The sequence below is a fragment of the Melopsittacus undulatus genome, chromosome 4 (genome assembly GCF_012275295.1).
Source record: "Melopsittacus undulatus isolate bMelUnd1 chromosome 4, bMelUnd1.mat.Z, whole genome shotgun sequence".
NCBI lineage: Eukaryota > Metazoa > Chordata > Aves > Psittaciformes > Psittaculidae > Melopsittacus > Melopsittacus undulatus.
Window position 1 is genome coordinate 77,262,025 of NC_047530.1, and position 17,932 is coordinate 77,279,956.

The window sequence follows — 17,932 nt, forward strand, 5'->3', positions numbered from 1 at the left end:
ACGACTGAATTCTATCAATCAAGCTACCTTTTTCTCCTGGAGAAGCCAACTGTACGTTGTGTATATAACATCAACAATAACAAACAAACAAAAAACTTCAGGTAGATTACATTAAAGAACCTAATCTGTAAAAGAATTGTACTTCAAAACTAGGAAAATGAAGTAGAAAAGAAAAATAAGGCTTACAGCTTATGTGTGATAAGAATAGTCTAGACATCAGTGTATGAATATTGAATCACAAAAACTGAATGAATAACACAGTGATAAGATCAAGTAAATTCATGAAACACAAAGCTGCCACAAAGAATGTGAATATTTAAGAGAAAAGTGAATATGAGTGGAGTACAATCAGGAGACTACTTCAGTAACAAGCTCCCCTAAGTTTTCCTTTGGGTGTGTTCCAGAGGCAAGGAAAAAAGGATTAATCTGAGTTCTGTAATGAACAATAATGTTTCAGCATAAGATATGGTGTTGCTTGAGGAATATAGTAATACAAGGAAACCTCATGGGTCACAAACACAGCTTCTGTTTTTTCAGGGGTCTTTCCATATGCTCTCTTTCATGAATCTATCATGATCCATGTTGAAAGCATTTATTTATTTTCTGGCTCTGCTGTTCCCATTCAAAGAGGAGTTCAAGAACCTGATTACGGTAATCGTTAAGAACCTTCTCATATTGAGCCAGAATTTATTAATGGGCAATTTATACCCATTTGTACTTCTGCCAATAGCCCTTTAGTTTAAATTGTCTCTTTCCCTGCTGTTGATCCTCTGATACATTCATAGACATCAGTCATAAATCCTCTCCTTTTTTGTCTCCCAGCACTAATCAACACAAAATCTTTCAGTTTCCCCTCAGATTGTAGCTCTCTGTTCTCCTGCTAATCTCTGAGGCCATTCTCCAATCCTGCTAAAATCTGAGTTTATCCTCCAGGTATCCACTGGGATAGGTGCAGCCAGAAACAGCTGCCTCTTGGAAGGAGAAGACTCATGAGCATCCTGGGCCTTGATATTAACCGTTTCTCTATGGAAAAGACTTATCCCAGTACTCTCAGTGATCCATTTACATTCTTCCCACGCAATATTGCACCGGTAGCCAATAGCTGTTCTCTGATGAACTGTTTGACAAGGATCTTTTGTGGTATTAAATTGTGAAGTCCTGAACTGACAGCAGAAGCTCCACTCTTATTCCCTGGGCATATTATCTTGCACTTCGAACTGATACATTTCAAGCAATTTCTTTTATTTACTCCAGCTCTGTATCATTGATGATTATCAACATTATGTAATCAGTAAATTATAGTTTACAAAGTGCTCTAAATTTGTCTATGCTGTCCAGCACATTACAAAAAAGCAGTACAGGACTTATATATTACAGATGTACTTGTAAAGCATAACTGGTGACCTACTATAGCCAAAAGGCCTTATTATCATCCAGATGGCTCAGAAATAATGGCATCCACATGCATTTTGCTGGGTGTGAATCTAGTCCTCTTTCATCCTGTCAGGAAAGACAAAGGTACCTGAGATATCTTCATAAATTCCTCTATTGCTTGACAGTCCCAAGAGCCAAAAAAGTTTTCAGTATTGAGAAACTGCAAGCTGAACTCCTTTTCTTGTTAGCATAAACAAACAAAACATCTAAGCTTAAGAACGCAGTATGAGCCCCATGTCAGGTCAGTAGGAATTGACAAAAAGGATAGTCAGATCAATTGTTTAATCCTTTAATTAAAAAGCCATTCAAGAGAAGATAGTTCTTTATGTCATTCATCTTGGATGAACTGTCACAAGCAGTGTATTTCCTTGAATACAGAAGGAGTAAATGAAGCGGGAATTTTATTAGAATGAAGTTCTGTGGGAGCAGTGTGAACAAGAAACTGCTCCTCTGAGTCATGGTCAAAGGTATATAATTTTTAGGAAATCAGCAGCATCTTTGCCAGATTGACAACTCTTCTTTGGGACTAAATACCTAGGAGTTAGAGGAATATGAAAGCCAGGAAGTATAAGATAACTTGGATGTCTTTGAGAAAGGAGAGGTGCTTTTGTGGTTGGACCTGGAGCACATTAGAGAGGCTCATTCATGGGAATGTAGGGAAGAAAAAAAAACCACCTGCCCTTTATATCTCCTGTGGAAAGAGAAAATACTGAACAAAATGATCTAAACCTGAGGTGGATGAATTAAAGCATGCCCTAGGCTTGGAGAAAACAGATATCCTAAAGCTACTCAGAACTGCTTCTGCTAGGCTGTATATCTGCAAATCTTGTGGCTTGCTGTGCAGCTCCAGGTCTTGAACTGTTGGTCTTCTTGTGAGCTGTAAAGCTCTCTCTTCTTGCTTTCCAAAAGTGCATCTTCTTACTTTAAATCTTGCAGCAGAAATATCATGCTTTGACAAATTCGGAGGTTTCTGTAGCTGTGATAAAAGTGAAAGCTCAGTGATGCTCGTTCTCCACTGTATACGTGCTTTGTGAAACATTTCATGTTGAGAAAAGGAAACCAAATTAGGTGCAGAATTTTGCTTGGATCTGAAAGAAAGGTAAAAAGGACAAGAAATGAATGTCCCAGCTTTCATCTGCTTAATTCCTATCTGTAGCATTCAAAATCATGAAGTTCTGCTTCATGATTTTTCTTTGCCTCCTCACCTCTTCCTAAGAAACCTGTTACAAATCTGACCAAACCATGAATGTATAAACTGTGTTCCATGTTCTTCAATATTTCAGATATTCCAGAGGGTAGCAAACTCTGTCTTTGTCTGCAAGTTTTCAGGATCAGTTACTTAAAATAAAGAAGACAAACAGCTAGTATAAACTAAAACTCAAACTATTTATTTTTATATTTTTCTATGTATTAAGGGCATCTGACAATGCCCTGAATAACATGTCTTAACTTTGATCGTCCCTGAAGTGATCAGGAAGTTGTACTAAATGATCACTGTAGGTCCAGTTTCCATTCCATGCCATTCCATTTGCTTACCCTCGATGTCATTGTATTTTGTACTTTTCGCCTTGTGGATTTCACCTAGCAGGTTTAGCAGATCAATAATAGAGAGAAAATCTGGAGCATGAAGGTGTCTCTCACACAGGCAATAAGAAATCTCTTCACTGGAGCTGTGAATAGGGGCAAATTACAGTTTTAATAATCTGATGGATATTTTAGGGGAGAGGATGGGAATGTTAGTTCAAAGTCAGAAGCATGGTGGTCCGCAATGCTTCTTAAGTGGATTTGTGGGAAAGTCTGGTTTCTTTGAAAACTTCCCCTAGCTGCTCTTTCCTCCAAGTAAAAGTAGTTGTAGTGTGAAACTTGACTCAAGTAAGCGTTTGCTTCTTTTTCTAGCTGGTTAAAAGGAGAGAAAATATTTTGGTTTTCTCATTGGGCCAGTTTTAATGGTCTGAAACCATTATTGACAATGGACCTTGAAGCGTGTATTTTGAGAAAGCAAAATTGAAATTAATTAATTAATTTATCGATAGGATCAGAAGGTATTCACAGTAAAGTGAATGGAAAGACTTATGTAAGGGAAAGAAATGTAAGTAGAATACCTCTTCAAATGAAGCCCTTTCTAAAAGTACAGCAGAATGGATAAGGGCATTAATGAAGTTGTGAGAGACAGTGTGAAGAATGAAAAACTGCAGAAACAATGAAGGTTGAGATGTGTGACAAGAAATGTTTTTGGCAGAATTGGTGTATTCACAGCGCTTCAGTTATATTTACTGTAAGGAAAATGCAACTGTTTTGTTTTTAAAACCCACCCTGCAATGATTTAAAATCAATGCAATGCATAAGTTTTTTGTGAAAAAATATGAGCAGATTGACTGGTTTTGTTAATTTTCCTATAATGGATATCACTTGCTAATTTATTGTTGCTGTTCTCCAGCAGCCTTCACTGGCTGTGTACAGGTCCCACTATTCTGGTTTAAGCTGCTGGCTGTCTGCATCCATTATGGAAAGAGTACAAAGAAGCCAAGTCTGTGAGTCAGATAGTCATCATCCAGTAAAAGCTCCTGGCTGTATAGCATCAGACAAATATTTAAGAAAGACAATTATAGGTTGTAAACGGTGATTGATCCATGTTTGCTTAGAAAATTGAATGTAGATGTTGATTTTGTACAGATAGAAATATTAAATAAACAGATACCACCCTATGAGCTTTGGTTACAGATCCCCATCTCAGCATGCAGTCCCATGTGAGGTTACCTTTAGGTAACATGGTGTGCATTCTGCTTGGGACTTGTTCTTGGAGAGGTAAAACAAATCTAAGGACTGGACTAGGGACAAGAAACAAAAAAAGCTAGATATGGCCAAAAAAATGTATCATTTTCCTATTCACCATGGCACAAAAGGCAGAGAAATAACCCAGAAAACACTTGGAAATGGGCAGATTTAGACAGTGGATGGTGTTTCAGCCTCTAGCCAGTCTGTAGATTACAGAATTACAGGGAGTGCCCTGAAATAATTGCATGAAACCTCTCTTTTTTATAATAGTTGCATTAGCCTTGGGTGCCAGCCACATCCAGGCACAGTTTCTCCTAGAATTTCTGCTTTATTTTGACACCAGCAGGGATCCAGAATTGAAGCCCCACAGCTCAAATGTTGATGCAGACTCTTCTTCATATTAATTTTCATTCTACTCCCAAGTAGAACTCAATGAATAATTATCAGGCAAATTAAAACTGCCCACATATTGAAACACAGATTTCTCTTTTTCATTACAACATACCCAGTTGTACTCCTGTAACAGAAACTTTCTTGTACATTCATGTGTTATTTTCTGCATGAAGGACTGAAAAATATCTTGAGATTAACTCCTTATGCAATATTCCTCAATCCATTTATTGTTTTCCTTGAGGAAAAAAAAAAATGTTTGTTTTTTTTTTTATTTATTCGCAAAATTACTGATCCACGTCATACAGCTTGGTGCTGAGAAGTGTTTGAGATTTGGGGGGGTGCTGTGTTTATGCTTTGGTGGGTTTCATACTTGAAAACATGACAGTGTATATTTCTACAATATTTCTTCTGGTTTTTAGTGTCCTGCTGATGGTATGTATTTAAGCAATAGATTCTACGAAGGACTTCAGTAGTAATGACATATATAATGGCCACTGTTTATCCTGCTTTACATGTCCAGTGTTAAAGTATTAAGACAGAATGTATTTCCATTGACTGCTGTGAAGGTTATATGTGTATCAGTAAATCAAAACAAGCTTTAAAAAGATAGAAAATCAATTGATATGAGGAATAGGAAAAACATAGATGTTGAAACCTTTCTCATAACCTTGGCTGGTTTTTATGGGTATAATCACACTGTTTTATCTTTGGTGGGGTTTTTGCTTGGTTGGTTGGTTGGTTGGTTGTTTTTTTTTTTCCAAATCATTGCTTTGACTGAAAATTACTGATTTGCAAAAAATTGATGTCTAAGCAGAGTAACAGTAGACCTCAATAATAAACCTCTGAGCAGCTTTTGATAGCAATAAAATGCTTATTTCTATTTATTAACTTGCTGAAATGCAATTTTCAAAGCAAGCTTTTTGTAATGTGTATGTAATTTTTCCAAAAACAGCTAATACAAATAAATGGTGATGGTGCTTCCTTCCTGAGGCATGCACTTACATATAACAAAAATTTTGTAAAATTTACGATTTAGCAGTCATAAAAATGTTTAGTAACATTTTGCTGTAACTGATATTATTTACAGAATTGCTACCTAAATGCCAACAGATGAATTGCCAATACAAATGTGCCATCACCAGGAGTGGCACCAGGTGTTACTGTGCCGATGGATATGAAACAAGCAGTGATGGAAGAAGCTGCACAGGTAAACAAGAGATGCACTGTGACATTAACAGCCAGGTATCCTAACAGCGGCACAGTGAGCTGGTTCTGGGCTCTGTCTGTCCAAGGACAAGCTGTCCAGCACAGCCACTTCCTCACCTGTCTTCAAAGGTATTTGTCAGGAATGACCAGGGGTGCTGCCTCTCCAAAATGAGTCAGGCCCCACTCCTGACTCTTTGGTGCTCCTGTGCCCCAGCAGTAGGTATTAAGTTACTGGAAGGAAAGCATCCTCAGCCAGACTGGAGGACATGGGGAGCATTTCCCCCTGCTCAGACAAGCTCTACAACTAATTCACGTGAGCTGCTCTCCAGACTGGGCTACCAGGAGATGCTGTAAAACTTGTAGTGTTTCACCTCATGCCCATAAAGTCACACCCAGATTAGAATTTGATAAATGAACACTTTGAGATCATACAACTTAACTGGGAATGTTACTTTGTGCAATTAATTGCAAACTAAAATTGGTGTTCTTTTCCATTTTTTAAATATATGACTTCTTAATTCTCTATCCAGGTATTTGTTTCTTGTTTTATTTTTTCTCTTTTTATAATAATATTAGAGTTCTGTTGCCTTTTGTATGTGCTCACTACCAACCACTCTTTTCTCTAAGTAATGGTGCTAAGCCAGATTCTTCATAAATGTAATTTATTATGAGTCCTTTTGCGCTATGGGTGTCATCTTTTGTGATTAAAAATATACCTGAGGAAATCATTTCAACAGCAGATTTTTTTAAATGTCAGTTTAAACCCTCAACCATTGTTAAATAGCATATCTTGATTTTATGGTATGCCCATGTACCCTAGTTGAGAAAATTGTTCTTTATATTTATTAGAGAAATATATAGGTTTTGATGTAGTGGATGATGGTTTAACGTAGAAGCTGTGACAATTCATTTAAGGAAATATAAGACATTGCCAGCGTAAATAGGTTGAGAAAGATAATAAGAAATTACCTTGCTTGAAATGTTGCTTCATTCATCAGTCCTGATAACCAGTGGTCTCTAATACTAACAAGAACCCTAATGTGATGTAGATATTGGATAGTACTTGAAAAAAATGAAGATTTTGTCTTTGAAAATTAATGTCTGTTAAACTTGAAAACTCTTAGCCTTCTCTTTGGTTACTGGAGTGATTTCAACAGCCAACATCTGTGATAAAGTCAAGGCCTGAGAAGGGGAAAACATAGAGCATCATACTGTAGTGAATTAATGACTTAAGCTTTTCTCTTAGGATTCTGATTTATTGCTGATTTTCTTTCAATCATAAATGGCATCTCGTTAATGTCCCTTCAGATCTGAATGAATGTAACACATATGGAAGCTGTAGCCAGATGTGTGTAAATACAGACGGATCATACTCTTGCAGCTGTGTGGAGGGTTATGTGCTTCAGTCTGATAACAAATCCTGCAAGGCCAAAAATAGTAAGTTTTAACATCTTTTTACATTATTTAAAATATTTTGTGGTTTTGTCCTATCTAGAGGGTACATATGAAAAGACAGACAGACAAACATGTAAAAGGTGGGCTTTCCTTCAGTCTACTACAAAGAACCACGCAACAACCTTTGGAAAACTTCTTATATATTATGACAGTACTCCAAGGGAAATGTTAGAAGTTATTATATGATTATTACTAATTAAAGTGAAAGACTCAATTCAGCCAAGATTAGAAGAGTTCCCAGTTTCCCTGTTCATAAATAAATCAAAGCTTTTTTTCCCTCACACAAACAAAATAGGCTGTTTATGCTGGGAAGACAACGGAGATAGTGGGAAGACAGAGGAAATGATTGTGAGGTAATTGTACCCTTAGGATAAAAAAGACATGAGATTGCTTTGTCCTTCGATATCCCAAGAGGTGAATTTCATGATATACATATTCATACTAGGCTTTTTATTGTTTACTGCATATTTTCATTAGTAATAGTGAATTAGGTATTTGAGAAAATCAGGGAATTATGTTTAAGGAAATGATATTGTACACAATACGCTGTTATTCAGCATACTAAATTCACAATACTTTTATATTAAAAAGCCCCAAAATTTCCTGAAGAAATTAGTCAACATCCACAATGGTTCAACACCCAAGTGTAAATCTGTGTTTGCTATATATATTTTTAAGTCTTCCTTTTTGTAGGTATTTTGTCATCAGAAAATAACATCTATTGGCTTTTTTTGAAGCTTCCTCACATAAAGATCATTGCTAAATATATTGCTGTGACTTGAGCAACAATATAAGATACAGATTTTCTCCTGCTTGTACCAATTTTTATACTGATCCACACAATAGCTGAGATTTTTTTTTTTTTAAATCCACAGTGAAGCATTGTGAGATAAGAAAGTCCCACAAAAATTTTAATGTTCTTCTTCCTCTACTACATGAAAATCAGTAATGCAGTTCTAGGTCAGGAAATCCTCATGGTACCAGGCTTGAGATGGGCCTTTGAGTTTCCCGTCTTAGATCCAGCAGTATGTGTAACAACTAAGTGTTGTAGTGAGCTGTCAGTGGCTGGATGGTCTTCATGAAATGAATCAGATTAACAAAGAAGAATGACTCTTCTGTTTTTCTTAATACTTCATCATGTATTTCTTAATACTTCATCATGTTTATTTTATAGTTTTCACCTTTTCTTGCAATTTCAGAGAAGAGCCACTCCTTGTTAATCAGAGAAATCACTGCAGGACAGTACAAATCAAGATGATGGTGCTGCAAAGAAATGAGTGTTGCTCATTGCATTATTTTTTTGTGTAAACACAACTTTTCCTTGAATTACTGCTGTATTAAATTATCAATATGATGAATATTTGGGTCCAATACTTCCTAGGGCACAGAAGTCACAAAGATGCCTGGTACAGTGATTAAGGTAGTTCCATCAGAGAACTCTGAAAGAGCTGCAGTGACTTGTAGCAGCTTGTGTTGCTTCACTGGTCCTGACTTACAGAATTGTTGAGTAGTTTGGGTTAGAAGGGACCTTAAGATCATCTACTTCCGACATCCCCCAGCAGCTTTAGCACAGCCTCAGAGCCCATGCCTGCATAACCATCTTTTTGCACATGGTATGGCACAATTAGCAAAGAACATCAGAGAAGCTACTTTTTTCATACCCTTCAGGCAGGTAAATGCTTGGCTGGGAAGGTGGTAAGGTCTTTCCCTCATTAAATTTTGCATTTTCTTCCTCAGCACATTTAAATAACTTTGGAGCTGAAAACTTTAGCTGCACAGTACCTTTGGGAAGCATGTTAAAAAAGTTGTCAAAACAGCTGGGGGCACACCATGTTTTTCCCCAGACTTTTTAACCACACATTCTTTTATGAATAAAGAAAGAGTTAATTACTTCTTCTGGGGTGAAAATTAAACAAAATAAAGCTCTGCTGAACAGACTTTTAGAACCTCTTTGTTATCAAGTTTGTATGCCTAGTTTGCAAGGGCTGCATTTGATGAAAACAATGTTTAAGGAAACAAAAAGACACAACTGGAAATCTTTTGCTGAGAAGAATTTGATTGAGAAATCTTCTTTCTTCCAAAAGTTTCTGGTATGTTTTATATTTGTATAGCCTTTCTAGAGAGAAATTCCATGTGGTAAGAAACATTTGTCATGTAGATAAAGCTGGATAAACTGATAATGGCTTAAGCAAAAGGCTCTTTCTGATATTTGGAAAATATTCCATCACTTTGAAACTTATTTCACACCAGAGTTTTCTAAAATCTCACAGAACTAAGCTTTGATTATTTAAAAACAAATCAGCCCAAATGTGTGGTACACTGTGGATAAACATCAAACATTTCAAATTTAAAAATTAAATTAGACTGCATTTTCATAGAATCACAGAATGGTTTGAGTTGGAAGGGGCCTTAAAGATCATCCATTTCCAATCCCTCTGCAATAGGCAGGAACACCTACCACTAGACCAGGTTACTAAAAGCCCCGTCCAACCTGGCCATGAATATTTCCATGGATGAGGCAGCCACAGCTTCTCTGGGCAGCCTGTGCCAGTGCCTACCACCCTCATAGTGAAGAATCTTAATATCTAATCTAAATCTGCCCTCTTCCAGTTTAAAGCCATTCCCCCTTGTCCTATCCCTACCTGCCCTTGTAAAAATTCCCTCTCCTGCTTTCTCATAGGCTTGTTTAGGTACTGGAAGCTGCTCTGCAGTTTCCCTGGAGCCTTCTCCAGGCTGAACAAGCCCAGCTCTCATTCTGTCTTCATAGGAGAGGTGCTCCAGCCCTCTGACCATCTTTGTAGCCTCCTCTGGATTCACTCCAACAGTTCCATGTCATTTTACTTAACACAATAAAACCATTTTTCATATTTTTATACAACGCTTGCATTGGTAAGGGCAAAGTACTTATCATTTACAATGCATACCTCAGGAGGAAGGGGTTTTAAGCTGCTTGTAAGCACTGAATTCTGAGTTTTATCTTTTTCATATCACTGCACTGGAAAAAAAAAAAAAGAAAAAGAGAAAAATAAGGAGGCATTTCTGAAGCTTTTCTTCCTGAATAGAAGTAGGGCTGCTGGCAGGGGAAAACGCCTTAGTTTCTAATTTATTACGACATCACTTATTGATCTGTATTTTAGACAAGATCAGGTAGGAGGGAAATGCAAGTCTTTCTTCCTTTCCACTACTCTATCTTAAACATAACTCAAAGGAAGATGTTTTCATTTTAGTCAAGAGGGATGAATCATAAAACTTCCCTGGATTACAGAGCTATTCAAGGCCTATCTTCCCCATTAAAAAAAGAAAAACAAAGAAAAACATCACAAAAAAAACCTTGTGAAAAAATAACACATGAAGTCCGGTTATTTGAAAAGCTGTTGTCAGCTCATGGTAACCCATCCTAGATCTGCCCACTAAACTTTAAGCTTTGCAGATTCTGTTCTTGAGAACTAGATAAGCAGTTTTTGTGAGGGAGAAGACATGATTTTGATTTTGTTATTCATCTTCTCTCTTGTTTTTCATCAGCATTTTCCAATAGAGTAAGATGCTTTTAATATTTATTTTTGTAGAAACTTTTAATATTTTTTACTCTTTTTAATATTTTTTTTATTCTTTTGAAAAAATAATTATGAAATCAGCTTTTATCTGAGCAACACTGAAGTAAGCAGGTTACCTACCCTACTGTGAAAATACAATAGCTCATTCAATCTATTGAATTATTTCATTTTCAGGCTGCTTGAAAAGTATAGTTTCAAGCTCAGTAATCTAATGTCTGGATAAGTTCTGCCAGAATGCAGATGTATTTTTAATGTGTCATATTGCCTGCTGAGCAGAACCTCTTAGCAGTGCCACGAGTCCTCACAATTCCTTTGTCTGCAGCCAGGTTTGATTACAACTGTTGCTCAGGAGGTTTGTCAGTAATTCTTTTTCAAAATTCCTTTATGTCTTAGACATTAATACTAAAATGCATCCTTTCTCTGGAGTTTAATGACGTATTAAATCCTTGTTACAGTTTTCAACAGGTCAATTTAAAACAGTGCAGGAAGGGATATTGCAACCTATTGCAACCTCGGACAACTGAACAACCATGCTGGGTTGGTAATTGCAAACAGCTTCCATATAGCTGCCTTCTCTTGTAGTTTTTATAGATTGCAAAGGGTGGAACTATCATACCTGACATAAAGCATAAAAGACAAAATAATAATAATAAAAGATTTTTCACAATGCTGCTGGTTGGGAAAGGAGTATTTGAACCCAGAATTAGGCAGTAGTATTAATTTGTGGGAAGGGAGAAGCTGAGCACAGAGCTGTTAGATGTAAGAAAAAATCCCCAAACACAGAAGGATGCAGAACACCCCTTGTGCTCCTTGGGGTGGAAAGTCTCTGGAGACAGTTGGTGACAGACAGAAGCTCTTCAGTCTGGCTTTCTTCTTCTGATGGGTAGCAGAAGTTGGTAGGAAAGGGGGGAAGAGAGATTTATATACTCCAGCCACGTATTGACTGCAAATGGACTTACCTGGTCAATTACAAATAAAACGGCTTAATAAGAGCCTCCACTGCTTTCTCTTTTGGAGAAGGAAGACTAGGGAGCTTCCTTCATGGCTTACAACAGAAGGAGTTGTTTCAGAAATTAGTTCAATCTTTTCAGTTGCTAGGTATCTTCCATGAGTAAAACAAAAAATAAAATAATGATAATCAAAGAAGAAAACCAAAAAGGATGAGAAGAGAAGGCTGGTGGTGGAGACCTCACAGCAGCCTTCCAGTATCCAAAGGGGGCCTACAAGGATGCTAGAGAGGGACTCATCATCAGGGGCTGTAGCGGCAGGATGAGGGGTGATGCGTGTAAACTAAAACAGAGGATGTTAAGGTTAGATATAAGGAAGAAGTTCTTTACTATGAGGGTGGTGAGGCACTGGAACAGGCTGCCCAAAGAAGTTGTGAATGCTCCATCCCTGTCAGTGTTCAAGGCCAGGCTGGACATAGCCCTGGGCAACATGGTCTAGTAGGAGGCATCCCTGCCCATGACAGGGAGGTTGGAACTGGATGATCTTAAGGTCCTTTCCAACCTTAACTATCCCATCCTATCCTATCGTGTCCTATCTTATCCTATCTGTATCCTATCCTGTCCTGTCCTGTCCATGAATCTGTGGAAGTGAATGTGAGGCTGATGGGGACAGTCAGTGAGTTCAGAAAGCAATGCTACAGAAGTGTAGGTTTGCATATATCAGTGTGAGATCTACCAGGGAGGGAAAAAGGTAGAGGGTTACAAGGTAGAGTATGCATCATGGAATGAGGAACAATAGGAAAAGATTAAATGAAATCCACTTTAGAAGGAATACATGCTGATCCCTTATTTAAAAAAAAAAAAAAAGTTATTTACACGACAAAATAAAAAAAAGTCAGCAAACAAGCTGTTTCAATAAAAGCAGATAGCACCAAAGAACAGAATTTAATGCCTGCTTCTGTGGATTTGAGTGAGACCACTGAGCGGTTTATTCACTGAAGCATTTTCTTCTTTTTAATCAGACTTGCTGATGAAGTATTATTTGTCAGATCCTTGTATTTATGCATTTTTTTTCTCTATTTAGACAACTGTAATTGCTTAGTAAAATTCTGAAAACTTCATTAGGTAGAATGTTGATTGAAAGTACTACATGTCAATGCAGCATTTAAACACTGATTTATTCCTTTGAATACAAGCCGATTCCACTGAGGTGAGAGCTCTTGACTTGGCAATAGAAATATTTTTCACATATGCTTGCAATAGCAGTGTGAGTTTCTGCGGTTTAGGGTAATTTTTTACAATACAACATCCAGAAGTTTGCCCACTTGACAACATTATTTAATTTAACAAATGAATGGGACAAATAGACATGTTGTAGTGATGGTGACCCTGTTGCAAAGGCCAGCTTTCCATTAAGTGATTCACATGAACATACTTCATTGCAATATTAGACAACCTGTTCTTTCAGTTAAACCTGAAACAGTTTTTAGGGTCACAATATCTTTCTCTCACAGGGAATCTTTTCATAAATTTCTGCATCAGCTGAGTCTTCGTTGGAGCAGAACTCTGAATGCTGAACAACATCTAATGGGAAGGAGATTTTTCAAAAAGCAGTTTCTCTATCCTGTGTCATAAAACAAGAGCAGCTGCTTTTGTGCCAAACAGCACTTGTCATAGTGCTAAAAATATTTTGTCACAATGAGCATTGTTTGTTCCTGTGTGTGGATAATATAACTCTTTCAAGTTTTAACTTAAACTGGAACATTCTATATTTTAAGAGGCATATTCTTCACTATTGGGGTATTATTGTTTCTTTCATTATTCACACATTGCTCAAATATTTTTATAAATTACTAGCAGGATTTCTAGGCAAAGTGATTCAGGTGAATGTGACACTTGTATTGCCTGTAATCTCTTAATATGAGCTGCTTCTTCATATTTCTGTTTGTGTGCTTATTGTAACATTAATAGTAGCCTAGTGGAAAGACACATTCGCTGTTCTCTTTCTGCTGTCGGGAAACTCCACTGCATGGTGCTTTCCCCTTGATATGCATGGTGCTTTCCCCTTGATAATGCATGGTAGCAGGCCCATAAACTTTATGATGTAGCCAAGTTTCATTGCATTGGGATTTTGTAAGATTTGGCTTATTTTTTTCAGCAGCATCCAGTCCTCAGTTTTTGTCTTATTATATAGACTGTAATATGAAAGTACCTTGCCATTTCATGTATACTGACATGTTTTGCAGCTTTTCCTGTTCTTCATTCTTTAGAAATGCTAGCAGTCTGGATAGAAGTAATTTGCGTGAGTTGTATTTCATTTTATGACATAGGCATGAAAAATGTTGTCATAATGGTACTTGGAATTAAACAGAAGCTGTGAGGCTAGGCTAATTAATTTTCTTCAATGATGTGAGCCATTAGAGCAACAGGATAAAATAGACTAGCAATTTGGAATATATGATAGTTATGAAAATAAAAACAAAACCAATTTATTATGTCTCTTAAAACATGCAGGTAAGAGCATTAAAAATACATTGAAAAAGTATGGTGAACACAGACCATTAACCATTTAAATTCTCTTTACTTTGTTTTTAGAGCCTGCTGATAGACCATCTCTTCTTCTGATTGCAAGCTCAGAAAAAATTGAGGTATTATACCTTAATGGAAGCAAAATATCTGCCCAAACGCCTGTAAAAGGGTCTGCAATTTTGACACTAGACTATAGCTACAAAGAGGACACCATTTGTTGGATTGAATCAAGAGATCTTTCAAGTCAGCTGAAGTGTACAAAGATAACAAAAGCTGGGAAGTTAACAGATGAATGGGTAATAAACATTGCTCAGTATCTCCACAGTAAGTATTTGACAGTTTTAACAAGATAGTGTCTGTCTTAGTGAACTGTCGCAGGAGCTTTCAGAAATATTCTGAAGCACTTTTATGTTTTTCACTCCTATATATGTGTACATATATATATATATCCAGTATATATCAACTAGACTAGACAAATCTGGCAGGTTAACACATGCTTAGAGGGGTGGTGCCATAGTCAGGGATTTGGTTACTTAGACCATGGAATTTGCTTTGGAAAGCTAGATCTACTGGAGTCTGATGAGGCCAGACTGACAAAGAAGAAGAGCTGTTTTGGTAGGAAACTTGCCAAGCTGGTCAAGGCAGCTTTAAACTAGATGTGCTGGGGAAGAGGAACACTGATCCATCCCAAAACTATCACTCAATTGCCAGCACCTATAACAAATGCTCAGAGCGATGCAGAGCTTCTCCAGCCAATGAGCCAGCTTTCTTTGGAGCTTGGCTCAGATGTCTCTATACAAACACCTGTAGATGTGCACACATCTAGAGGGATATGATACCACTGGCATCATGGAAACATGGTGGGGTGGCTTCTATGACTGGAGTATTGGAATGGAAACTTACAGAATCTTCAGGAAAGACAGACCAGGCAGACAGGGAGGGGGTATAACTATTTATGTCAATGATAGGCTGGGGAGTCTGGAAGTCTCCCTGGGAATCGGTTATGGGCCCCTAACTGTGGGTTATAGCCAAAGGGATAAACATGGTGGTAAATGCTCCAATCCCTGGCAGTGTTCAAGGCCAGGTTGGACAGAGCCTTGGGCAACATGGTCTAGGGTGAGGTGTCCCTGCCCAGGGCACAGGGTTGGAACTAGATGATCCTAAGGTCCTTTTCCAACCCTAACTATTCTATGATTCTATGATCAATATTTATATCTATGCGAAGTTTTTAATGATGTACAGTTTTATAGACTAAAAATTATGTGTGGAAGTTGCTTTCGTGGCTTAAGACCAGTTGTTAACTCAGAAACCATGCAGCCATTAACTCACTCCCCCTTTTTCCTCCCCCCCTCCCAGAGGGACGAGGAGGAGAATCGAAAGAATGTAACTCCCACGGGTTGAGATAAGAGCAGTCCAGTAACTAAGGTATAACACAAACCACTACTGCTGCCAGCAATGATAATAATGATAAGGGAAATAACAAGGGGAGGGAATATAACTGCTCACCACCTGCCGACTGATACCCAGCCAGACCGAACAGTGAACTGGCCCTTCTGGGTAACTGCACCCTGTTTATATAGTGGGCATGATATGCTGTAGTATGGAATACCTCTTTGGTTAGTTTGGGGCAGGTGTCCTATCTCTGCTTCCTCCCATCTTCCCCTCCTCCCTGGCAGAGCATGAGACTCAGAAAGTCCTTGGTCAGAGTAAACATTACTGAGCAGTAACTAAAACCATTGGTGTTATCAGCGCTGTTTCCAGGCTGAAAGTCAAAAACTGCACCAGCTACTAAGAAGGAGAAAAAAATGACTGCTACTTCTGAACCCAGGACACTTGCAAAACCAGCAGTGCAACAGAAAAAGTAAAATGCTTCTTTTTCTCTGACAAAGTAGTGCTACATGAAGCTTTAAATTCTACTGGGACAATATTAGCAGTGTATTAAAGAGACACACACTTATTACATTTGCTATCAATATCATAGGTTTGTTAGTTCTTGAAAATAACAAAATGTTTCCTGACTTACTGGAAATAAATTGCTGCCCTTTTTTGCAATTACAGAAAAATAAATTAAAAAGACCTAAACTCATCATACTAAATTAGTCTTCGGCATTACAGCATTATTTCTGAATCAGCTTTTCAATTTGTGGAGTGTTCTTATCTTGTAAAGGAGGTGTTCATCCACTTAAGGATTCTCATGTGAGCAGACTGTAGAAAAGCATGCACTCAAAAAAGTACAATTTGCTTCACCTTTCACAGAAGAGATGTCCATAGATTGGCTTATAAACCACAGCACTGAGGAGCAAAATGGTGGTGTCAATAACGGGCTTCTAAAAGACTTGAACCTGAGATTGGATCTATGATTTTGAAAAAAATCTTTTTAAAGAGAGATGGGCATCGAAGAATAGCTCTGAACAGGTCCTGCACTCTGACCAGCCAGATTAGGAATATGGAAATAACAAATCTGATTATAACTCTTAGAGGTGCATATTAATGTAATAAATTCTTCATAGATACTGAGTTTTAGACTTACAAGATCTGTTGTGAGGTTTAGCCGTTTCTGCAGATTAAGGTTCTTCACCTATTTTCCTTATTATATATATTAAATATTTACTAGATTAGAAAATTAAAGAAAAAAAAAACCAAAAACCAAAAAGCAAATAAGAGTTTGGGTTTTGTTGTGTTTGGTTTTATCTTGGATGTATAGTTTTTTTGGTTTTTGGTTGGTGGGTTTTTTTTTGCCTTCTTCCTATTTTATTCAGATGAGGGTTTTTTAGTATTGTATTTTAGAGGGCTTTTCACACTTCAGATATCTAAAAGACCTAAAATTCTTGGTGGTAGTGTTTGATTGTGCTTTTTTATTTCACTCTGTTATTAGTATTTTATTTTCTTTTCCTTTTATTAAGGACAATCAAATTAACTACAGTCTTTAGCAAAATTGGGTTTGCATTGAACTGTATGTGTGTTTGTTTTGTCACTTACCTTCATCATCAGAGTGGACCTTAGCACTATGTTTTGTAATTCTTTCCTGGGTTCCTCTCCCTCTGTTCTCTGCATGTGAAGAGAATTATTAATCTCTGTGGTGTTCAGATCTGCAATAGTGCATCTGTTTGCAAAATTAAGTCTGTATGATGGGTTTGAAATTAATACAGTGCCTGGAATTAATGAGCTAATCATTTTTCATAGTGGTAACACACATCAGCCTGTGGTCTCTAATATTCTTCTGAAACTTCACTGCAATTGTTCAGTCTTGTTTAAATGAAGGACAGAAATTTCTATGTATATGAATCGACTGCAGAGACTTGTTCCAACTGCTTGTTTAATTTTGATTTGGGAAATAGTGCTTGGAGACTTAGAGAAACATTGCTCGGAATCACATTTAGAGTTCTAACTGACAAAATCTAGCAGATTTAGCTGTGGTGGTGTTTTTTCCCAGGCATGTGCATCCACAGATGTGCTTCTTAGGTTTCTGCAGTGGAGCAGCATCAAATCCCATGGTCTCAGCATGACTTCTGAAAGGGGCAAGTAGTCCGAAAGCTTCTTTTATCCTTCTGCTCACAGCTCTGAAGTGAATGGTCTCAACAGACTGATCCACTGGGGCATCTGAGGCATGATACAGCATGGACTCAGATGAACATGCTG

The 17,932-nt window shown here is 37.4% G+C and overlaps 1 protein-coding gene across 1 annotated transcript in view; it reads left to right on the forward strand.

Annotated features, from left to right (window-relative positions):
• Positions 1-17,932, forward strand: part of LRP1B (LDL receptor related protein 1B) — a 565,080-nt gene that overhangs the window by 199,050 nt on the left and 348,098 nt on the right. The window contains exons 4-6 of the mRNA XM_034061327.1: positions 5,690-5,809; positions 7,117-7,245; positions 14,360-14,617. Of these exons, the coding sequence (XP_033917218.1) occupies positions 5,690-5,809; positions 7,117-7,245; positions 14,360-14,617 (507 nt within the window). The remainder of the gene's footprint in view (positions 1-5,689; positions 5,810-7,116; positions 7,246-14,359; positions 14,618-17,932) is intronic.